Source organism: Myotis nattereri (assembly GCF_964212035.1).
Source record: "Myotis nattereri genome assembly, chromosome: X".
NCBI lineage: Eukaryota > Metazoa > Chordata > Mammalia > Chiroptera > Vespertilionidae > Myotis > Myotis nattereri.
In genome coordinates, this window is record NC_138078.1 from 114653734 (window position 1) to 114680027 (window position 26294).

General features: G+C 38.0%; 1 protein-coding gene across 1 annotated transcript in view; it reads right to left on the bottom strand.

Annotated features, from left to right (window-relative positions):
- TENM1 (teneurin transmembrane protein 1) overlaps positions 1-26294 on the bottom strand; it is a 934848-nt gene that overhangs the window by 239153 nt on the left and 669401 nt on the right. Inside the window, exon 14 of the mRNA XM_081115196.1 lies at positions 25989-26189. Within this exon, the coding sequence (XP_080971322.1) occupies positions 25989-26189 (201 nt within the window). The remainder of the gene's footprint in view (positions 1-25988; positions 26190-26294) is intronic.

The window sequence follows — 26294 nt, forward strand, 5'->3', positions numbered from 1 at the left end:
TACTGTACCCAGAAAGGCTATCGATCAAAGTTGAGGGTGAAATCAGGAGCTTCACAGACAAAACAGGACTAAGGGAGTTTATTACCACCAAAGAGGCAATGAAAGAAATACTAAAGGGACTGCTATAAAAAGGCAAATTAGGAAGGGAAGAAGGAACACAGGCATAAAGAATAAAAATAGTGACAAACAAGTACCTATCAGTAATAATTTTAAATGTAAATGGATTAAATGCCCCATCAAAAGACATAGGGTAGCTGAGTGAATAGGAAAACATGATCCATAAAGCTGCTGTTTACAAGAGACCCACCTCAGAACAAAGGACTCACACAGACTGAAGGTGAAGGGATAGAAAAAGGTTTCTCAGGTGAATGGAAATGAAAAAAAAAAATCTGGAGTAGCAATACTTATATCTGACAAATTAGATCTCAAAGTGGAAGCCATAACAAGAGAGAAGGAAGACCACTTCATAATACAAAAGGGAGCAATTCAACAGGAAGATATAACTCTGGTAAACATATATGCACCCAATACAGGAGTACCCAAATAAATAAAAAAGAAAAACTTCTGGAGGATATCAAGGGAGAGATTGACAGCATTGCACTCATAGTAGGGGACTTTAATACCCCACTAACACCACTAGATAAATTCTCTAAACAAAAAAAATCAGCAAAGAAACATCAATCCTAAATGACTCACTAGATCATATGGAATTAATTGACATCTTAAGAACATTTCACCCCAAAGCCACAGAATATACATTCTTCTCAAGTGCACATGGGTCATTTTCAAAGATAGCCCACATATTGGGACACAAGCAAAGTCTCTTCAAATTCAAGAAGATAGAAATCATATCAAGAATCTTCTCAGATCACAATAGCATAAAAGTAGAAATCAACTACAATAAAAACAAAAAAGAAATCAAACACCTTGAGGCTAAATAGCATGCTATTAAACAATGATTGGGTTACCAAGGAGGCCAAAGAAGAAATAAAAATCATCATGGCCACAAATGACAATGAAAACACAACAATCCAAAATCTATAGTACACAGTGAAAGCAGTCTTGAGAGGGAAGTTCATAGCTCTATAGACCTACCTCAAAAAACAAGAAAAAATAGTAATAAATTCTCTAACACTACAACTCAAAGAGTTACAAAGAGAGCAATAAAAAAAGCCCAGCATAAGCAGAAGGAAGAAAATAATAAAGATCAGAGTGGAAATAAATGACATAGAGACCAAAAACCAAAAACAAACAAACAAACAAAAAATAAAACAATACATAAGATCAACAAAACCAAGAGCTGGTTCTTTGAAAGGATAAATAATATTGATGAACCTCTAGCCAGGCTCACCAAGAAGCAAAGAGAGAGGCCCCAAATAAACAAAATCAGAAATGTAAGAGGTAAAATAACAACCAATCCCACAGAAATACAAAAGATTATGAAAAAATACTATGAGCAACTCTATTCCAACAAAATGGACAACCTAGATGATATGGATATATTCTTAGAAAAGTACAAGCTCCCAAAACTCAATCAGGAAGAATAAAAAAACCTGAATAGGCCGATAACTACCAAAGAAACTGGAGCAGTGATCAAAAATCTTCCAGCAAACAAAAGCCCTGGTCTGGACAGCTTTACAGGGGAGTTCTACCAAGCATTCAAAGAAGAACTAAAACCTATCCTCCTCAGACTATTCCAAAAAATTCAAGAGGAAGCAACAATTTCAAGCTCTTTCTATGAAGCCAGCATCACCCTAACTCCAAAACCAGATAAAGACACCACAGAAAAAGAGAACTATAGGCCAATATCCTTGATGAACATAGATGCTAAAATCCTCAATCAAATTCTAGCAAATCTGATTCAGCATTACATTAAAAAGATTATACACCATGACCAAGTGGGATTTATTCCGGGGATGCAAGAATGGTACAATATCCACAAGTCAATAAATGTGATACATCACATAAACAAATTGAGAGACAAAAAACATGTAATCATATCAATCAATGCAGAAAAAGCATTTGACAAAATCCAACATCCTTACTTGATAAAAATTCTCCACAAAGTGGGAATAGAGGGATCATACCTCAACATAATAAAAGCCTTATATGACAAACCTACAGCCAATATCATACTCAATGGGCAAAAACTAAACACATTTCCACTTGGGAACAGGGACAAAACAGGTATAGTACTGGAAGTGCTAGCCATAGCAGCCAGGCAAGAAGAACAAATAAAAGGCATCCAAATTGGAAAAGAAAAAGTAAAACTGTCCTTATTTTCAGATGACATATTATCCATACAAAACCCCAAAGACTATATCAAAAAACTACTAGATCTAATAAATGAATTCAGCAATGTAGCAGGATACAAAATTAACACCAATTAACACCCAGAAATCTATGGCCTTTTTATACACCAATAATGAACTCATAGAAAGAAAAATGAAAAAAATAATCCCATTTACCATTGCACCAAAAAACTTAAGATACTTAGGAATAAACTTAACTAAGGAGGCAAAATACCCGTACTTGCAAAACTACAGGACATTGATAAAAAGAGATAGAGGAAGACAGGAACAAATGGAAGAACATGCCATGTTCATGGATTGGTAGAATCAACATCATTAAAATGTCCATACTACCCAAAGCAATCAACAGATTCAATGCAATCCCCATTAAAATACCAACACCATACTTCAAAGATCTAGAACAAACCCCAAAAATTAATCTGGAAAAAAAAAGACCCCGAATAGCCACAGCAATCCTGAGAAAGAAGAACAAAGTTGGAGAAATCACAATACCAGATATCAAGCTATATTATCAAGCCACTGTTCTCAATACTGCCTGGTACTGGCACAAGAACAGACATATAGACCAATGGAACAGAATAGAGAACCCAGAAATAGACCCAAGCCATTATGCTCAATTTATATTTGTCAAAGGAGGCAAGAGCATACAATGGAGTCAAGACAGTATCTTCAATAAATGGTGCTGGGAAATTTGGTCAGATATATGCAAAAATACATGAAATTAGATTACCAACTTACACCATACACAAAAACAAACTCAAAATGGCTGAAGGACTTGAATGTAAAATGAGAAACCATAAAAATCCTATAAGACTCCATAGGCAGCAAAATAGCAGTCATATGTTGTAGCAATATCTTTACCGACACAGCTCCTAGGCCCTAGGGCAATGGAGACTAAGGAGAAAATAAACAAATGGGACTACATCAAAATACAAAGCTTCTGCACAGCAAAAGAAACCATCAACAAAACAACAAGAAAACCCACTACATGGGAGAACATATTTGCCAATGATATTTCAGATAAGGGTTTAATCTCCAAAATTTACAGAGAACTCATTCAACTTAACAAAAGGAAGATAAACGATGCAATCAAAAAAGGGGCAAAGGACCTAAATAGACACTTTTCGAAAGAGGACATACAGAAGGCTGAGATACATATGAAAACATGTTCAAAGTCACTAATTATCTGAGAGATGAAAATCTAAACAACAATGTGATATCATCTCACACCTGTCAGAACAGCTATCATCAACAAATCAACAAATAACAAGTGCTGGCAAGGATGTGGAGAAAAAGGAACCTTCATGCTGGTGAGACTGCAGACAGGTGCAGCCACTGTGAAAGGCAGTATGAAGTTTCCTCAAAAAGTTAAAAATGGAACTCCCATTTGACCCAGTAATCCCACTTCTAGGACCCAGGAAACCAGAAACACCAATCAGAAAAGATATATGCACCCCTATGTTCATAGCAGCACAATTTACAATAGCTACAATTTGGAAACAACCTAAGCGCCAATCAGCAGATGAGTGGATTAACAAACTGTGGTACATCTATATAATGGAATACTATGCTGCTATAAAAAAGAAGGAACTTGTGCCATTTGCAACAGCATGGATCAAACTGGAGAGCATTATGCTAAGCGAAATAAGCCAGTCGGAGAAAGATAAATACCACATGATCTCACTCATATGTGGGATATAATGATCAACATAATTTGATGAAGAAGAATAGATCCAGAGACAACTGGCAGGGAGGGGGGGTTAGAGAGCAACCAAAGGACTTGTATGCATGCATATTAGCATAACCAATGGACACAGACATCGGGATGGTGGGGGCTTGCCCGGGGTGGGAATGGCTTGCGGGGGGGGGGGGGGGGTCGGTCAAGCAGGGAAAAAGGAGACATATGTAAAACTTTAGACAATAAGTAAATTACAAATAAATAAATAAATAAATAAATTAATTAATTAATTAATTAATTAAAAAAGTGGGGGGAAAACTTCCTCAATAGGAAATGCCAGGGTTTGTCTTCATAAGAAATTTTTATTTTTAAATTATCCCATATAGCCAAGCTTGACTTCTCTTGCTGTATTTTTCTATATCTTTTTTTCTCTCTATATATATATTTTACAGGGTTTTAAAAGACCTGGTCACCGTTCTGGACTTCATCTGAAAGCTTTTCAAGTACTCGAGGGCTATTACCAGGTCTCCTATGATCCCTACTTTATCTGAGTGAATAAAACTTTCTGGTCCTAAAGAATATTTTTGCCCGGAATTTTACCCTATATTGCTTCCTATATTACTAAATTATCTGTATTTCTAACACAGAAGAGAGTAAAGAAGAAAAATGCATCACAATCTAGCAAAGAACACTGTCAATATTTTCACATCTTTCCTTCTATTCCGTACTTTTTGCATTTTGGTGAGATATCAGACACACATTTTTTAAAGCTTATTTTGGATTTCCTATATTTTTTAAAAATATTTTTATTGATTTCATAGAGGAAGGGAAAAGGAGAAAGAGATGGAAACATCATTATGAGAGAAAATCATTGATCAACTGCACTCTGCACACTCCACACTGGGGATTGAGCCCATAACCTGGGCATTTGCCCTGACAAGGAATTAAACCATGACCTATTGGTTCATAGGTTGACACTCAACCACTGAGAACACTGGCTGGGCTGTACTTCCTATATCTTAAAAATATAAATTAAAAATTCTCTATAAATATAGTAATGGCAATAAAATATTTTAGAATGTACCCTAATTTACCTAACCTTTCTGATACTGTTGCATATTTAAGTTGTAACTGATTTCTTTCTATTTTGAATAATTGCTGTGAATAGTCTTGCACATTTGCCAAATTGCTATCTAGAAATACTGTTTGAATTATTTTGTTGTTTGTCTGTCCCATTCCTGCAATACATACAATTCAGCGCATAGTAGGTGATTATTATATATGCCTGCTCCCTTACACAGAGCTGGAGTAAAGTTCTTTCTAGAGTTGATATCATTCTTCCTAAAGAAATAATTATTATAAATGATTAAAGTCTCAACCAAACAAAGTGCTAAATATCACCTGTATGTCTCTGAAGAATGAATAATAGATGGAGTTACCTAGAAGGAGGGGCAAGTTGTATCTTGTCACTCCATTTGACAGGGAGTTGCCAGAGACCCAAGGAGATAGGAGAAGAATAGAATAGAACAAAACTACAGGCACTTGTATTAATAGACACTGGGTTTAATTCACATGAGAGAGAAGTCCAGATAATGTCAAAATATTTCATAAATTCTTCTCATGCAGAGGTAGCTGAAGATGAATGTTTTCAGAATGGAGGTATTTCAAATTGTTAAGTAAATTGAGAAACCTTTTGTGCAAGCTAGCTTACACCTGAGAATAGTCTGAATGAATGAAAGATCCAAACAGGTGAGAATGCCTTACCCTTAAGTTTATTTCTACTGTAATTTGGAATATTTTAAAACACTATGATATTTAATTTAATCCTCCTAACTTCTGTGTTATGTGTGGTAAGTTGGAATTATTCCCTCTTTAAATGCATGAAATAATAGCAATTAAGTAACTACCTCCACGTCTCAGAAATGATTTTGAGATCACTTATTTTCAGCATACTGCTGGGATCAGAACAAGGCCACTTTCCAGATAATTACAACGCCCTTTCCTCCCAAATCTAGTTTTGTTGAAAAGATTAGGCTGAATCATATGAAAAGATCACATTTATAGGTCAAATATCAACAATCAATACAGTTCAATCTAATGTTTGGGGTGGAAAAAGATGAGTAGTCTATCTCCTGCGGTCTAATGTCATCAGTTTCCTCTGCAAAAGGCTCATAGGGTTAAGTCTTCCACTGAGAAAGGGTTTGCAAGTCTTTTGTCTTATGAAGTTCTCCCACTGATATGCAATACAAGCAAAACAAAATGAAACAAAAACTCCACACCAGAAACCAAAATAGAGTAGCAAACCTGGGGCACAGTTCAGTTTTCAAGAATACCTTAAGCAGCATATATTGTCTTTCCATTGACAATTCTTGCCCCTGCCAAGTTAGGATTACTGACACCCTTAATTTACAATTTCTTAAATTTCAGGAGTTGTTTCTCTTTTTGATTTCTATATAATGGTTCACCTAATTATTTTTTGTCAAGTTGCAGTTTTTGATGTTTAATTTCAAAATCAATTTAAGATGTCCTGAGCTCCATTAATACACTGCGATATTGCTTTACTTGTTTTCTTAAGAAGTATTTACTTTAAAAAGTGCATAATTTTAATGATTTTAAATTACTCTACAGTGCATATATCAATTTGTAACTATTACAAAATTTTACATCCCCCCCAAACCACTTCAATTTTAGAGATGTGCTGTATTTGGAGATAGAATGAGAGTTAAAAATTATTTTAAAAGAGTATGAATATAATTTACAGCCTTTAAAATTCTCTAACCTCTCTGCTGTAGAATGTAACCTAAGTAGATAAAATCTTAAGTGTTCAATGGTCAAGAAAATAACCCCTGGATGAAAATATTATTATAAAATAATTTCTTTTTATTCAGACTAATTACAATATTCTTCAGAAATAAACAGACTTATAGTGTGTAAGTACAGCAATGAGTAAATGTGTATAAGTGTGTATGGGTGTGTATAAGTGAGCAAGCATGTGTTTGAGTGCATGCATAAATGTGCAATAGTATACTCATATACATATGTGATGATCTGAGCATGCCTATTTGTGTGAATGTGCTAGAATCTGAGTATATATGTATGCATACGTGAGCATTGTTTGACTACATATGTGCATGAGTGTGTTTGAGTGTGCATACAAGTGTGTAAGTATCTGCATGTTTGTGCATTTGTGTGACTGCACGTGTGGAAATGTGTTTGTGTGAGTGTGCAAGCATGTGACTTTCTGGTTTAAGTACATGCTTGGAGATTAAACGCTACGTGCACTTTTGTGTAAGTAGTCCTTAGAGTGTGCTCTAGAATTAATTTACAAGCCTTGGCATAGAAGGAAGGAAATGTCCCCAACCTCCAACTGTATCTATAACACATTTATATGATATTTGCATAAACACGCACACAATTTGTACTTTGCTTGAAATTTGCAGGGGGGGAAATAGCAAAATTCAAATTTTACCCCAGGATTTTGCACCTGGTTCTATCAGTTTAATAGATGTAAATCTGTTGCTAAAGTTGGGAAATCTTCCTTCCCCCTTGCTTTAAAAATTATTTTTGATGACTTTACTCTCTCAGGATTCCTCAGTCACAGTGACACATGTCACTATCATAGTGATTGAGAATAATTCGGGATTAATATTTAAAAGACTAATTAACATCCATTTCCACACCCCAGGCCACCCTTAAGGTTGTAGAGGGCACCAGGCACATTTCTGAGACCGGACCAATGCCTGTTCACTAATACATTTCTGTTGTTGGTTAAAGCATGCTGCTCTAGAAGGTAGAAGGCAAAGCCCTAGGGGCCAACACTACCATGTAATGAATACCAGGTTCAGTGCTAGAATCTTTACATACAATATCTCATTTAATCTTTACTGCAACCTTGCAAGGTAGTGTTAATTCCATTTTTTTTTGGATGAGATGCTGTGGCTCAGAGAGGTTAAATGAGTTGCTAAAGGTCATACAGCTAATTAGAGGTGATTCTGGCATCACATTCAGGTCTGTCTAATTCTATGCTGTATTCTTTGCACTACTCGGTGCTGAACCTTTTGATTGAATCTGAAAGTATGACCTTTACAGAATTTATATCTTCCCTCACTGAGCACGGGGTTTATTTGGCTGCCTGCTACTCTCTGGCCCTCAATTGCCTTCTCTAATGATGCCTAAAAACTTGATTGATAGCAAGTTCATATCTACCTTAGAGGCAATGAATAAATTCATGAACCATACTTCCAATGTTAAGCCTCACTATATATTTATTTTAAAGTATACTGGCTTGGTTAAACTTGTTACTGACTTTGGAATAGAAACTATTTATGAAATAACTACTATGTGCCAGAGGTATTACACCCATTTTACAGATATGGACATCAAAACTTCAAGAAGTTAGGTAATTAGTTTAAGAATGCATGACTAGAACCAATAAACTCTACAGCCCTCCTGACAGCCCCGGATAAGCTTCTTTGTTTGACAAGTTCTGGGTAAGTCATTGGATCTAATCAAGCCTTATTCTCTTCATTTGTAAAATGGGAATAATAGTGCTCTCATTGCAGGACTGTGGCAAGGATGAGATACAATGTACATAAAGCACTTTGAACATAATAAACCATTAATGCATCATAGTGATGATCTGAGTCATTACAGTCAAAGATGAGTATGAGCTTTGGCAATAATAAACTTAGATTCAAAAGTGCTGCCTCCTACTGGTTATGTGATCCAAGGCATACTGCTGAATTTCTCTAAGTTTTCATGTCCTCATTTATACAATGACAATAGCACTTTATAGCACCTTTACCCAAAGTGTGTTCCAAAGAACACAGATATGAGGTAATATTAAACAAAGCCTGGGTTGTCTGTTCAAATTTTTGTAGAATGTTCTGCTACATAGATTCCTCTTGCAGGGATTTTTTAGAATCTGGAATATGAGAAGGTGGTTTGTGAATTTCCAAGTGGGAGCTAACACATGCAGTATTTCTGCTTTTATTTTATCACCACAGAATGTTTTTTGTTTGTCTATAAAATCATACAGAAGACGGCTGTAAAGAAAATTCTCTGGAAATACTGACTTGTGATGAAGATGAAATAGATAGTATTTGTAAAGTATGTATATAATAAGAACTCAATAAATGAAACATTATCACCATCATTACTACTATTACCATAATCATCATTATGGTCATTAATAAGCCCCATCACTGTTCAGATTATCTGGGCCACAAAAGGTATGCCTAATACATTCCTGGAAATAGGGGTGTGAAAACTTTGCAGCTAGAGGTTTTCATCCACCAGATTAGGGTGAGCTAGTTTAATGGCGGTAATGACATTGGGTGTATTTCATTATATAAAACAGATTCCTTAGACTCACCAAAGGGTTCTTTGTTAACTAAGACTTTTCTGGAACATTCCAGGTTAGAATTTCACAGGTAGATCCCCTGTTGTTGCACAGTCCCTTCTGATTGTTTTTAACGTGTTCATGAGCCCTTGTTTCTAACATAGGTTATCTTCCCATATATGAGAGTTTTGCCAAAAACATCAACTACTACAAAACTTGGCAGAGGTAAGGTGAACTGCTATTGAACATCTGATTTATATAACTAGACTATCTTTCTTGTGGTACACATTCAATTCCCTGGCAATCTGGAAATGATTTGCCATTGCCCTTGTATATCTCTTATCAAGGTGCACACAGTTTGCTTAGATATATGGTCCTTTTAAAATCATCTTTAAACTTTTATCCATTCTCTGCTCCTATAGTGGAGTTAATCACATCTTAGGAGCTGAATTCTAGGATGGTGGTGGATCTTTTTGCTTTCTACCAGAAGTCTTCATGGACTATGTGGGTTGCTTCCCTATGAACGAATCTTTTAGAGAGATATATTTTTAGAGAAAGATGTATTATCCACAGCGAAATTTCCTCACACATAAAAAATGTATTTATGGACCAAACTTGCTGTTACTGAAGGGTAGGATGTGGAATAAACATACAAGAAACTTTGTATCTAGCTTGAAGACCAACATTATAGATTGTATCTACACTAATAAAAGACAAAGATGCTAATTGATCATACCTTCGCTATGCCCATCAGCCAATCAGAAGAGTATGCAAATTAACCCAACAAAGATGGCTGTTAAATTTGCATACTACAGGTGGGCGGGGCAGTGCCATCCGCCTCCCACCCCAACCCTGGGATTGGGCCTGCCATCTTCCACCCGGGGAGCAGGCCTAAGCCAGGAGGTGGTTATCTCCGGAGGGGTCCCTGACTGTGAGAGGTCACAGGTCAGGCTGAGGGACACCCCCCAACCCCACCCCTGCCAGTGCACAAATTTTTGTGCACTGGGCCTCTAGGTTTGTTATAAAAGAGATTATTGTCTAGGATTAACTTCTTATTTCTTACTACCATGCCTAAGATGGATATTATAAAAAAAATAGAAATTAATCACTTATTCACTATTTTAACCCTTGGTATACAGTTCCAGAGCTTGTTTGCATTTATGTTTGGACTAACAATGCAAAGAAGCTGAGAGGAATGAGATGGATTGAGGCTTCACTACTCTGTTGGTAATCCTCTAATTCCGAAGGACCATATCGACTGTCCCCACAAGTGCCTCAAGTGAGGGACATCTCCCATTATGAACAGACTGATGATGATTAAAATGGATATACTCCCTGTCTCTACTATCCTAGAATTGGCTTTGACAAGAATATTGGACAGAGAAAAACAAAAAATTCTGGCCAGGTTAATGTGGCGATAGTCACATACATTAAAAGAGGCCATTTGGATTTTTATCAAAGTCAAATTGTGTTTATGAAAAGCTCATTGCTAAGTAAAAACTCAGATTTAATAACCTTGGGGAAATATCTTAATTTAGTTTTCCAGCCCATAAAGAGGCCAGTCTCTGTGGCAGTTACATAAGGTACAAAATTGAAGAAAAGGTCATGGCAGCTCAGATGCCAAATGACAATTTAGTAATCTTGAGCCTCTGTCTACACCACAGTAATTCCTCCTTGTATAGCACACACAAATTTTTTTAAAAAAACATTCAAACTAAAAGAAGAAACTGAAGAAGATTTCATGGCCTAAGGACCATCCAAGAACCACTCTGAATGACAAGCTGTAATCCTTGCCATTTGTTTATTATCTTTACTAGTGGCCTGGTGCACAAGTTCATGCACATTGAAAGGAAATTAATTAGAAGAAATATCTTAATATCGCTATTTGCCCTTTCTCTATAATAGAAGTGTCAACCAAATTCAAGATCGACAATGACAGATCGAAACACATGCTTGTGATTGGCACCAGAGAGAGCTTTATATGTATTGTGCATGCGCGAGTCAACTTAGCTTTTTATATGTATAGAATAAACTTGCTTAATTAGACCTGCTTTCTGATTTAGCTAAACTTTTTCCAACCCAGTGAAGCACCCCAACTTCTCTTTCAGGTAATTGTCAGCAACACAGCAGTAAATATCAACATGAAGCAGATTATTATTGTAGATCATGCAGGGAGAACAAAGGGTAAAATATTTAAGCAGTGTTTGACTATATTTTGCACAGTGAGAAAACCTGAAGTCATTTTCAAGGTCTACCATTTCTTACTTCTTTTCAGCCTGGTCAAGTTTCTAAGCTTTCTAAATCTCATTTTTCCAGCTAATGAAAAGAAAATAGGATCCCACCAAGTCTCCTATCTACCTACTCCAGGACTTCTGTGAGGATCAAATGAGATGAGGCACTGGAAAACACTTCACAGACATTTGGTTAAACTCTAAAATGTTTCCACCTGGCTATAAAGCAAGTTTTATTCCTGGACTGAAGAAACTCCAAGGCTAGTTGCTAGAGAGAGGAAGCCAGGCATTGCTACATGAGGTCATTACCCGGTGCCCACAGCCACCATTTCTGGGTGGACTGGGCTGTGGGCCGTATTTTGCACCATGGGGTCTTGGCAGCATCAGCTGCAATTTGGTGGGGTCTCTCTCCGGGGTAGTGATGGGGCCTGTGTCCCACTTGGGGGAAGCAGAGTGTTGCTTTGTGGGTGCCAGGTCCGTGGTGCCATTTCTCTATAAATGGCCAGTGCACATCACAGAAGCTCCTGCATTGAGTGTCTGCCCTCTGGTGGTCAGTGCACATCATGGCAACTGGTCGGAAGGTTGGACACTTGGCATATTAGCCTTTTATATATATAGATAGGTTTTCTGGCCAGACCCAGAGTGTTCTAACTCATTTTATGACATAAAAACACTTCACTCATCCAAGTTATAATCCTATTACTTTATTAGGCATTTTATCTAAAACATATACTAGTTTCCTTCTTGAGAGACCAAAAGCCTGGCTTTTCAGGTGTACATTTTATAGAAGTAGTAGTATCTTTAGGAATTTAATTACTCTATTATTGGCCCACCTTTGTATTCTTTATTATATTTTGCAGAACTCTTGAGTATTAATGTCTTGATGTTTTTCCTGTCTTAGGAAATATAAGAGTAAGCATTCTTTTATACTTCCTTGTTAAGATTTTATTGTCATAAATTAAAAGATTTAATAATTGCTACCTTTGTTGTCTTATTATTGTCAAAAAGGATTATTGGGTCAATTATACTAAAACTCGAATCATTTGTGGTAGACCTTCTCCACATATAACTGACTTTGTCAGTAATCCTATACTATAAGTTTATTTGTTCATTTACCTTGCTATCACCATACAATCAGTTTAATTTGGAAGAAACATTGGTTATAGTTTCCAGGCTAGAGTTAATACTGCCAGATATTAGAGCAATGTGGTCCACTACAAATATAAAGTGAGATTCAAATGTAGGCCACATAAATAATGAAAACATTTTTAGTACCCACATTAAATTTTTAAAAATACAGGTGAAATTAATTTTAATATTATACTTTAACACAATATATCCAAAGTATTATCATTTCAACATGTGATAAATATAAAAACTAATGGGATCCTTTAATTTTTTTCCCACACCAAATTTTGAAAAGAATCCATCCATAGGTGCAGTGTGTCACTGGTATCACTATAAAGAAAAGTTTATGGTTTTGTCTTTATGTTGAGAACACAGTAAATCACAAAACTGGCCATGGTGCCCTGTTGTTTTGGTTGGGAGCTAGAAAACTACAGTGAAATTCAATGTTATTTACTGTGCACACATCTTCCTTAAATATTACATTTCTTAGCTTCCTTTGCTTCTATGTGTGGTGAAATGACTTAGTTATTGGTCAATGAGATACAAGCCAGTGTTTCCAGTAGTAGCTTCAATAAAGCCTCCTTAAAAAGAGGGTACAGGCCCTTTCTCTACCCAATTCCTTTGTTTTGCCTGGAATAAAGATGTGGTGGCTGGAGCACTGGCTGCCTTGTATACTATGAGAATAAGGGTCTCTTTTTAGGGATAGTAGTGATGTGAACTAGATGTAGCTTTCTTTCTAGAGTCACCATATAAGCTTTGAACTGCCTACCTTTAGATTTCCTTTTTGTGAGATAAATTCACACTTGTATCTTGTTTAAACCACTCTTAATTTTTTTTTCCTTATAGAAGGTATTTCCTGTTATTGACTCCAATCTTAGCTGACATACCAGGAATATAAATTTTCCTTGAATATGATTTTATAATAAATAGAAGGAATTAAAACAAAGATAGTAAAGAGAGAGAACAACTAGATTTTAGCCAACTTTTCAGTAAAACATCTATTCAACAAACATAGGAAAAACACCAAATGGGTAGAGACAAAAGAAGGTAATGACTTTGGAGTAGAAACAGTTTTCATAGTCTTAAATTAATTCACCTTTACAATGTCTAAAAATGAATTTCTTTAAGACAGCTACTAATTTATCTTCTACTTACAAAATATGTCTTTGAAATTTCAAGGTCACATAGTAACTTAGAAGCAGAGGTGGTATTTGAGTTCATTTCTGCCTGAATTTTCCTATGCCGAATCTCTGACTGTTTTCATAATATTCTGTTAGTCAAGTTAGAGATGCTGGGATCTTCCCCTATATATGTGCAATGCCAATATTATAGAGATTCAGTGGAAATTTAACACCTGTTAAAGTTGAACGAGGCTCTCTGAATGCTATATTGGACAAAAGGCCAAAACCAGAGAACATGAGACTTGCCTTTCATATTAACTATGTGACTAATAATCTGCATGACCTTACACAAGTCATTCAACCTTCTGGGCCTGTTTTCTCAGGTATAAAAGAGCGGGTGGGGGCAAAACAAGGTGATCTAAAAAAAAGAATAAAGCAACTAAGAACATTGAAAAAACAACAAACAACAAAAACAAAACAACAAGGTAATCTCTAAGATCTATTCTCGTGCCACTATGCCATGATTACACCAACAAATACGGCAAAGAAGTGAACGAAATGAAGAATGTTGGAAAAGAAAGTAGGCAATAATTAGAATGTTTTAACTTTTGCTACTTATTAACATGCAGAATTCAATTGAAAAATTGAATGGACCTAGCAGGAAGTGCGGGAGGATTTTTTGATTGTTGAAACTGTTTACTCTTGATTAAACTGTTAACTTTGACTGCTATGGTGCCAAAAATATCTTTTTGAACAATACTTCCAAGACATTCCTCCAATGTTCAGACACTGAACCAAATCATTTTCCTGGCATGGAATGAACTTTTCTAAGTTTGTTGGACTCTAACAAGTCTACACATACCTTAGTCAAAAGAATTCTTGATTTAACTGGAAATTAAAATTTTTCTCCACTTAAGAATGAAAAAATGTTAATTACTAAAATTATATTGATATGTGAATTTAGCTGAAATACACATTTTGCAGATGTATAAATTGAAAGCCATAGTGCTTGATTTGCCCAGGATTACATGGAGGGTCAGAGTTCTATCAGGCTATCAGAAGCATCTGAGGATATAGGTGACCTAGAGTTTTAGTGAAACTCCAGAGTGAGAACTGATAGCTAATCCTTGGGCCTGCACAGGATAAGGGATCAATATTCAAAACCAAGCTAGAAAAAACTGTGCCTTGCAAACACAGACTAGAAGAAAATGATTTCTCTCATGCTTGGGTCTTTGAACATGTTAAACAATAAGCCGCCTCTGAAATTTTATGGCCACTAACCAAGTTTCTTGTGGACTTGGGGCCTCAATTTATATAATATGTATGGTTCAAATAAGTGTAACCTATGGTTTTTAATATAAAATTTTCCCTAATCTGTAGTGCAAATAGGTTCCTGACAGAACAAATGTAAATGCTCTCCAGAGGAATACGTTCTTCATACAGGACTTAAAATTTCAACATATTTGAACTCACAATAAAAAGGTAACAGAGGGTTGCAGGCTCAGTCTCCAGTGGGGGTGTGCAGGAGGCAGCCAATTAATGATTCTCAGTCATCACTGATGTTTCTCTCTCTCTCTCTCTCTCTCTCTCTCTCTCTCTCTCTCTCCCTCCCTCCCTCCCTCCCTCCCTCTCTGAAATCAATAAAAATATATTTGAAAAAAATAACAGAAACAAGAAAGAAAGCTATCATATACAGATGATGAAAACAACAAACCACAGACCTACTACACCCACAGGACTTAACATGTTATATTTATCAGATACAACATATAAAATAAGTTTAATATGCTTAGAGAAAAAACAGCAACAAAAAAAAAAAAACAAGATTAAGGAGCAACAAATTACCCAAAATTAATGAGGAATACTTGAAAAAAATATTAAAATTTTAGAAATAAAAAGTAATTACTGAAATTAAATTTGAGTAGGAGGATTAAACATCATAAATATAGTTGAAGAGATATTCAGTGAGCCAGAAGACATATTTGAGGAAATTACCTACAATACAACAGAGAAACAAAGAAACAGGAAATAGGAAAAAGAAATAAAAGACAGAGTCCAGAGTGGGTCAGTCGAATAGAACTTCCAAAATGAGATAATAGAGATGATGAGAAAATCAAGATTCAATGAGATGACTAAACATTTTCTATGATTTATGAAAGACATAGATCCTTACATTCAAGAAGTTCAGCACATCCCAAGTAGGATAAAAAATTAATCCACACTGACCTGTAGGACAGCACACTGGGCTGTGAATTCTGTTGCCAGCCTCAACTCTGAAGCATGCACAGTAAAGTAAGTTATCCCATGTCACTCAGGAAATTAGTTCTTTCAACAATAAAATGAGGAAGCTATTACCCACCTTATGAATATTATGAGAGTGCCAGAAACTTTTTGCTAGTTTACTGGGAATGTGGAAGTCCACGTTTAAGCCAAGTTCTTTACAACAGATGAAGCACCCAGAATTTCTATGAGTTTCAATTTATCAGGTTTCCAAGTAAAAATGTATTGTCCCTAACAAAGGACTAATCTGTCATTCTTATCCCTCTTTTCCTTCTCTCCAGTGACTGGAAAGAATATATATAAATCAACTCTCTGAAATAGTTCTACAGGTATTTCGTATCACCCAAGTTCAATATGCAATCCAAATTCTAATAATGACATGGTTATGGCGTAATAATGAAATAAAGAAAATGGGTATGTGAGCATTTGGAGAAAAAAAGTAAAACTATTAGATACATGGAGGATATTTTTATTACAGAAATGAAAGTATCATTTGATTTACTTGAGGGAGGTATATGGTGTGGTCTTCACTATCTCCAATCATCTGATTTTGGCAAGCAGGACTGGAATGATTTATTCTGATCTACCCCCATGTCCTGGCTACCAATTTTGAAAAATTAAATTTTAGCTTCATTTAACCTCTCACAGCTATCTCCACACAGAGCGTTTGTATCTTCTCCTTCTCTCTCAGAGGACTGGCATGGCAGTAAGTAAGTCACGGTGTAGAGGTGGGCACCCAGGTGGCCACTTTCCCTACAGTATCTCATTTACAAGGTCAGATACACCTTTTAGATGCCCCCTTTTCGGAATCTATTTTCTTTTTTTAATATATATTTTTTATTGATTTTTTACAGAGAGGAAGGGAGAGAGATAGAGAGTTAGAAACATCGATGAGAGAGAAACATCGATCAGCTGCCTCCTGCACATCTCCCACTGGGGATGTGCCTGCAACCCAGGTACATGCCCTCGACCGGAATCGAACCCGGGATCCTCCAGTCCGCAGGCCAACGCTCTATCCACTGAGCCAAACCGGTTTCGGCTTCTGAATCTATTTTCATTTCACGTAGCTAAACATGAATTGAGGAAAATATCAAATAACAAAAGAATCTGGGATTCAAAATAAGAGGTTGAGTAAATAAGAAGAATGCCTTCCAAAGAGAAAAACAAAATTTGCCTGTTTTCTTTTGATAATGTTCCAACTGGTCTGTCCACATGCATTCCTTATTATTAACTGTACTTTAACCTTGTAAATGATCACACATCCTCTCACTCATGTTTACTTACATTTTCTTGCTTCATAATTGCCACCTTTAAAAAAATATATGTCCCTGGTTTGAAAAACAATTTTAAAGCTTTCATGTCCTGACAAAGTCAGTAGAGTTAGCTCAGATTTACAGAGAAGCACCTACAAATTTTCCTGTTAGTTCAAACTTGTCAAATTGTCAAAAGTTTCACTGGATTTTTGCATTGCTGCCTGCTAATGATGGCATATAACAGGTGTGGTTTTTATTGTCTCAGAACAAAATGTAAAATACGTAACAGGAAAACATTTGATATTTGATGTACTTTGAATCACCTCACTATATATACAATCTTATGGCCATTAAATGAACTCTCTTTTATAAAGATAAATGATTTTTGAATCTGAGATATTTTGGGATTTGTTTTCTACTTTTACTTGAGAACAACAACAAAAGGCTTAGGGGATGGCAAACCATCCGAGTAGGATGTGTTGCTAGGAATCATGATAATAATGTGACTTTTTCCCATGTCATATCTACACACTTTTTTTGACTTGGGATTCTGCTAAGGATGCTGTGGGTTGTAGTTCTAGTGCCACCAATGAACTTCACTTACTGATTCAATAATCTAGAGTTAATGCTGTTAATGGTGCACCACTATGCTTTAAGCAGGAATTTATTTTATCAAAATCAGTATCATCTGAATGCACACCCTTTATTTTCTACTGAGTAGAAACAAGAATTTCTTTATTTTTATTTTTTGATATATTTTATTGATTTTTTACAGAGAGGAAGGGAGAGGGATAGAAAGTTAGAAACATCGATCAGCTGCCTCCTGCACACCTCCTACTGGGGATGTGCCTGCAACCAAGGTACATGCCCTTGACCAGAATTGAACCTGGGACCCTTGAGTCCGCAGGCTGACACTCTATCCACTGAGGCAAACCAGTTAGGGCAAGAATTACTTTAAAATAAATTTGATCAGAAGTTGTCATACTTCAAATAGCAAATTAAAGATAAATAAGCCTACATAGGAATTAGTCATATGCCTTTTGTGTTTGTATGTTCTAAAAGCCCTATAAAAACCTTCCATATGTTTCAATGACTGTCTATATTTCAGCTTTTCTTCAAGTCCAGGTAATTTGAAGCATTATGATTTGTTAACATTGTTTGCTAACTAATAGAAATATTTCTTGTGAGAACTCAGCTACTGTTGCTAATAATTAAGGTCTGTGTCCAGAATTAAACATGGAAAAGTACCTGCAATCTTCAGTTTCTAATTTGGCCTCATTAATTACCTCTTTTCAACTGAAGTTGTTAAATTCTAGGTACTTTATATATGAATGGATTTTTCTCTTCAATGGTACGGTTAATAGCTACATATTTGTGTGAATAGCAAGTGCATTACATTTAAACAAAGCTTCTTTACTATAATGTCTATAAGAAAAATACAGTATACATACTAATCATTTCAAATGGCGTAATTAATACCTGGAAATTGCAGAGGAAGTGATGTGTTGTATGTGATAGACATGTAGAGTCAGATAACAATCTTGTGATTATTGGCACTTTCAATAAAGGGGAAAACTAATAATGTTTTTAAAGCATATGGTATTTGTATAATCAAGGAAAATTTTCCCAGCAACAACAATTATATGAGCCTCTTACAAGTTCCTCTTCTAATTATCTGTTTTATTAGTAGATCATATCATCATCCATTAGGGGATACTTAAAAACATAACGAGACATTGCTTTAATGAAGATATATATATGCACACACACGTTTATGTTATGTGTTTATGTGTATTGCTATAAAGAATATTAAATTCTCAAGCAACATGATCTATATATCAAAATGTGAATATCCTTATAACGAAAACAAAACATATTTATAATGAATATTTTCTCACCATAAACAATATGGAGTTAAAAGAGTTTATGGACTGTATCCACAAACCATTCATAATCAGTGTCAACAACTCAATATACAGGATCAAGAATCATAGATCTCAGTGTTGGAAGGGGCCTCAAGGGCCATTTGGCTAATCTTCTATATTTCAAAAATGAGCCAGCTGAGATTCAAAAAAGTTAAGCAAGTTATTCAAGGTCACTGTGCTGTGAATGCACACACACACAGAGTCATCTTTCTAATGGACAAACAAGATGGCCACATGTCATAGGATGGCCTGAAAACAAATATCCTTATAACAAAGCCTTATGGGAGCTTCAGGAACTAACTCTGCTTAGAGAACCCGGCTATAATCGATAGTATCTCATGATTTTTGTTGCATGGCAAATACAGTCAAACTTCAGTTTTTGAACTCTCCCATCACCAGCAATTTGGTTCTCAACCAAGTTGTTCATGGAAATAATGTTGAATCAAACTTAGGTTCTGGAACTGACAAACCTTTCATGCTAATATATCAGCCTGACAAAAAACATATCTCAGGCCACAAACAAAGGAGAGAATGTGACTCAGTTTACCGCTAAACCTTGCTTGTTAACATCTCAGGAAATTGTGCTGTGAAAATTTTTGTGGGTTTTTTTTTTTGTTGTTGCTTTTGTTGCTGGCAAAATGGATGATTAGCAAAATTTTAAAACATAAAGAGGCGATCAAGAGTGCTAATGTTGTTAAGGGTGAAAGAAACAATGATCACAGGCAATTGAAGAGGTAGAGAAACTGTTGTTGATTTGGATAAACAAAAAAGCAGTTAGCCTGTGACAGCATTTCAGAGGCAGTGATATGTGAAAAAGTGAAGATGCAGCATGCTGACTTCCTGAAAGACATTCCTGGAAGGAAGCTGAAAGTGATTTATTTAAGGCTAGTAGGGGGTGGTTTGATAAATTTAAGAAAAGAAGTGTTTGTTTATAGATTAAACAGTACATTAGACATGTACTGTATATATGAAAAGTTAAAACAGGGACGCATTTGGAAGAAATTAATTCCATTTACATTATTTCTAATAGGAAAAAATGATTTGGTTTTTGAACAAATCACTTATTGAAAAGCCTTCCGGAACTAACGAAGTTCGAGAACTGATGTTCCACTGTACTGAGTTCAGAAATACCCCTAGGCCTAATGTTTCATATCTCTCTAACTGATTAATCCATTTCTAAGATATACTATAATAAGAGGGGATCACAGTAGATAAGGGCGAGAATTATCCTCTTTATGTGAGTGCTTACCTTCTATGAATTTCACTCAGTCATCTGTGAATAACAGTAGATTTGAGAGGAAGTTTAACCAAGAAGAAAGGAGTACAATGCTCTGAACTCTGCTTTTATGTTTCCTCTCAAAGACTGTGACCAAGAGAAGTCAGATTTTATGAAAGAAATACAGTAGCTGCATTTTACAATGCTGATATTAGAGGTTACTGCCAATATCCTCAGTATAAGCTAAATGTATTACTGAGATTTCAGGGCAAGGAGTTACATTTTAAGAGAGCATGATCTGACCTGTGGTATATCCAAATCTAAACCATGTTATAACAAGCTTCTATTGTGTTCCTCTTGAGATATTTTTAAAGAATAATGAATTAACCTTTGTGAAGTACCATGAGACCTTCAGGTTAAAGAAGACTATATCAAGTATCAATTCAGTGCCCCTAACAATATTCAGTGTATCTAGTAAACAGACTGAAAATAATCAGTAAACCATGCACTGTAGTCCCCTTGGTATCATAGCAGCACAGTTAACATGCTAACAGCTAAGCTTCATGCGCTTAGAGGAAGAAAATGATCAATGGCAAAGAGCATATCCACCTGTGAAATGACATGATCCATTATAAGAATCAACTGTTAAATTGCTTCCTGTACTGAGCGCACTGAATTAAAAGACTGCACAGTGAAATCATCTCGATGGTTAAATATACTCTGTGGGAACAACCTTTGAGGAGCTTAAATATCACAGAAGGACTATTCCTACCATGACAATGGAGATTTGGAAGGCATCTCCTTCCCCTATTTTTTAAGTTGGTAGTTTTTATTAGTAATCCTTTAGCCTGAGAGGCTGCTGAGTTTTGGCTCATACCTATCCACCCTTATACTTCTTTGAGCAAGAGATGCTTTTAGTGTTCTTTTTTCTATTGGGTCCAGAATAGATGAGTGTGGCTTTAGATCAGGGTCTCAGGACAGATATGTCATTCATGCACTTGATATTTTATATCCTTTCTCTCCGTGAACTTTCCTGTTTCAGTAAAATAATCTATCCACAGTATTCCCAGCTCCCTGTCTAACTCTTCCTTCTTTCTTTGGTGGGGATGAGGGTGGAGGGCTGAAAAGAAAGTTAGACATTAAAAAAAAATCAACAGACTGAGAGTCTACTTTCAGGGTTGCAATTAGTCAAGTCTATGGCCATCGACAAGCTATTTAACCTCTCAGGCCCTCAGTTTCCTTATGTTTCAGAAGGTTGTATATTTCTTGTTCATTGTTTACTGTCTGTCTCTCCTTGCCAGACAGTATAGTAGAGTGATTAAATACACAGAATGTGAAGCCAGAATACCTTAGTCCAAATTCTAACTCGGACACTTGTTATATGGGTAACTTTGGGCAAGTCCTTTTGTGCTTCACTCCTTTCATTTGTAAAGTGGGAATAATTATAGTACTTATCTCTTAGATTGTTATGAAGATTAAGTGAATACTTATATGTACAACACTTAGAATAATGCCTAATATATAACTGTTATGCAAATATGTGCTCTAATAATAGTACTGTTTTAAACTTGAAGCTCTAGGCCAAACTATATCTGACATATGGAAGAATGGAATGTGTTCAATAACATTCAGTAATAAAATGAATAATCAGATTAGATCCATACTATACAGCCCCATAATGCCAGTCACTTCCTTTCTGTAACCCTCCTCTGACATGCTCAATGTGCCTCCCCCTACACTGTAAGTTCCTTTTGTGCAAGGACCATGACCATCTTGGTCACCACTATATCTCTAGCACCTAGCACATAGTAGGCACACATATATTTGCTAAGTATATAAAGGAATAATTTTTAAAGATTTGCAATTTAGTCATTATTACATTGTCTTTAGCATTTTAATGATTTTAAAAATTATAACATGCAGTCTTCTCTCCTATATCATTTCTATGTGAAGCAGCAAAATTTTGCACAGTGAAGTATTAGATTACAATGAATTCCCTTAACAGAGAGATTCTCCTGTTTATACCATAGGATTGCAGACTTTTTGGTTCATGAGCTAATTCAGTGTCACAGAAGGCCTCACAGAGCACCTATAGCTCCTGTTTATCACATGTCATTTTACATCCTTAACAAAAATAGGCACAAGCTTTGTAGAAGTTATCATTTAGTAATTCTACTCATTTAATGAGCACATGGTCTGAGGATAAGAAGACAAGTTATAAAGAATGATCCCTTCCTTTCAGTTTAGGTGGAAAAACAAGTCATGTATACAAATACCTATAGCACGGTGCCCTTTTTACTCTCTAGCACTGAGTATCATAGGGTTTCAGAGGATCTTATTGATTTGATCAGGAAATGTTTTATAGAATATCTCACATTGTAGGGAATATGCTCTATAATATTGTAATAACTATGTATGGGGCCAGATGGACATTTGAAAAATCAGGGGGACCACTCTGTAAAGTTTATGATTGTCTAACCACTATGCTGTACACCTAAAGCTAATACAAAATAATAGTGAATGTAAACTGTAATTGACAAAGTAAAAAAATAATTGATAAAAAATTGTACTTGGTCTAGTTGGATGGCTTGGATTTTCATAGATAGAAAGGTAATAGCATTCCTGGCTGAGGAAAAGGCACAGAGAAAAGTGTGATGTATTGGAGGTAAGGCGAAGATACATATTACTTTAGCAGATGGAAGTAGCAGATTTATGCAGAAAGCAGAAGTAGAAGACAGTCTGGAGACAGAAATTTGAAATAGTTTGTAATAAGAGGCTAGGATAGTTGAAGTTTATCTATGGACAATGGAGAACTATGGATGATGTTATGGTAGGGAATATGAAAATGAAATCACAGTTGTGGGAATAGTAATTGGGCAACAATATGGCACTATATAAATAGAGTAGAGTTCCTGGGCTAAGTTGTGTTTTTAAGTGATGGGATACCCAGTGGAAATATGTAGCAGATTGTTGAGTTTGGGGAAATAGAGATTTGAAATAATCTGCATAGAACTGATAGTGGGAGACTTGGGGATGGATGAAATAATTGCAGGAGAATACAGAATGAGGACAGAGGTTCTAGCATAAACCTATGACAATGAAAAATACAATAAAAAAACCCCAGCAGTATCTATCCTATCTAATAAAAGAGAAACATGGTAATTAGCCATACGTCCGCTACCCTTCCCATTGGCTAATCAGGGCGATATGCAAATTAACTGCCAGCCAAGATGGCGGCGGGCAGCCAGGCAGCTTGAAGCTAACATGAGGCTTGCTTGCTTCAGTGACGGAGGAAACCAACATTCCCCGCCTGCCGCTGCATGCCTCTGAGCTTGCAGTTTGAAACATTGTTACAACCTGCTTTCAGCTGGCCCGGGATCTCAGAGTTGGAGTTGATACAGTGTTTTGATTATAGAACCCAAACAAACCAGATACCAGCTTTCAGCAGCAGAGGCCTCAGAGCTGGAGCCAGAGCTAAAGCTGGCCCAGAATTAAAAAAAAAAAAAAAGAAGAAGAAAAGGAGCAGTTGGGAGCTTCAGTCACCCGCCAGCTTGAAAACAGCCCTCAGCCCCTCACCCAGACTGGCCAGGCAACCCAGTGGGGACCCCCACCCTGAAGGGTGTGTGACCAGCTGCAAACAGCCATCATCCCCTCACCCAGGCTGGCCAGGCACCCCAGTGGAGACCCCCACCCTGATCCAGGACACCCTTCAAGACAAACCAGCTGGCCCCCACCCGTGCACTAGGCCTCTATCCTATATAGTAAAAGGGTAATATGCCTCCCAGCACTGGGATCAGCGGAGCTGCGAGGCCTCCCAGCACCGGGATCAGTGGAGCCGAGAGGCCTCCCGGCACCGGGATCAGCGTGACAGGGGGCAGCGCCCAAACCCCCTGATCGCACTGCGGCTCTGTTTGTGACAGGGGGCAGGGCCACAACCTCCCTATCTGCCCTGCTCTGTTCGTGACAGGGGAAGGTGCCCCAACCCCCTGATCAGCCCTGCTCTGTGCCTAATGGGGGGAGCTCCCCAATCCCCTGATCGCCCTGCGGCATGTGTGACAGGGTGCGGCGTCCCAACCCCCTGATCAGCCCTGCTCTGTGTGTGACAGGGTGCGGCGCCCTAATCCGCCCCCCCCCCCCCACCATGGGCCCTGCTCTGTGTGTGATGGGATAGAGCCATAACTTCCCCATTAGCCCTGCCTTGAGTGTGACAGTGGCGGCGCTCCAACCCCCTGATTGGCCCTGCTCTGTGGGTGATAGAGGGTGGCGCCCCAACCCCCTGATCCGCCCTGCTATGTGTGTGACAGGGGGCAGCGCCCCAATCCCCTGATGGGCCCTGCTCTGTGCATGACAGGGGGTGGCGCCACAATCTCTCCATCGACCCTGCCTTGAGTGTGACGGGGCAGTGCCCCAACCCCCCAATCAGCCCTACCCTGAGTGTGACTGAGGGTGTCATCACAACCTCCCGATCCACTCTGCTTTGTGCAGGACAGGGTGGCGCCCCAACTCCCCAATCGGCCCTGATCTGAGCCCGACCAGGGGCTGCACCTAGGGATTGGGCCTGCCCTCTGCCACCTGGGAGCAGGCCTAAGCCAGCAGGTCATTATCTCCCGAGGGGTCCCAGACTGCGAGAGGGCACAGGCCGGGCTGAGGGACCCCCCTCCCCCCTCCGAGTGCACAAATTTTTGTGCATCGGGCCTCTAGTATTTATATAAAAGCTTAAGCGACCCTTATGATGGAATGACCAGAACAACCAGGACGACCGGTTGCTATGACGCACACTGACCACTGGGGGCAGATGCTCAATGCAGGAGCTTCCCCCAGCCCGCAGGCTCCCATCGCCAATGGGACCCGCTGGCCAACCTCCGGGTCTTTCTCCCTGGCTAGCAGGCCCCAATTGCCCAATCAGGGCTGGCCCCTGGGCTGGGACAGGGAACTGTGGGTGGGTGGCAGTGGATGCAGCCCCTTTCCCGGGGGGCCAAGGGCCGGCTCCTTCCTCGTGGCCAGTGGCCAACCTCCCCCCGTCCCTATCCCCGGCCAGCAGGCCCTGATTAGCCTGTTGCCTGCCTGCCACTGTGGCAGTTGGCCCCTCCCCCTGGGCTGGCAGGTCCTGACTGCCCGACCAGGCCTGGGCCCTGGGCTGGGATGGGGAACTGGGTATGGGTGGTGGTAGACACAGGCAGCGAGGGAAGGAGGAGGGGGAGAGGCAGGGAGGTGGGGAGGCAGGGAACCATGTGATGGTAGCAAGTGGGCGGCAAGGAAAGGAGGAGGGAGGGAGGTGGGGAACTGGTGGGCTCTGATCGCCAGCCAGGCCTAGGGACCCCACCTGTGCATGAATTTTGTGCACCAAACCTCTAAAGTTGTATATAAAAACCCAGTAAAATACTAGCCTAGGAAACACCTAGAGGTCCCTTACAACATATGAAAGGCATACAAGTGAGACTTTAAGGAATACTACCTTAAGGCAAAGACCTGGGAGTGGAGGAAGGAGACAATTCCAATGTACCTGTTGAGCAGTCAGATCCTGTCCACTTGGGGTCACAGCTGCACATTCCAGTGTCCAGAATAAAAGTGCCATGTCCTGAGCACTGCTCTTGACATATAGGAAGTAGAGTTTCACAACTGATTCCACCCCAACCAGTAGAACAGTGACATTCTCCTTTCACACAGATGCCATGGCTGGAACACATGGGGTCTAAGCAGTCCTCTGAAGGCCCAATAAAGGAGGAAAGATTAAAATGAAAAGGTATGGCCATTATATGACACCGAGATATTCACATTGATTTCCTAATATCATGCCATTTCTGCTGTT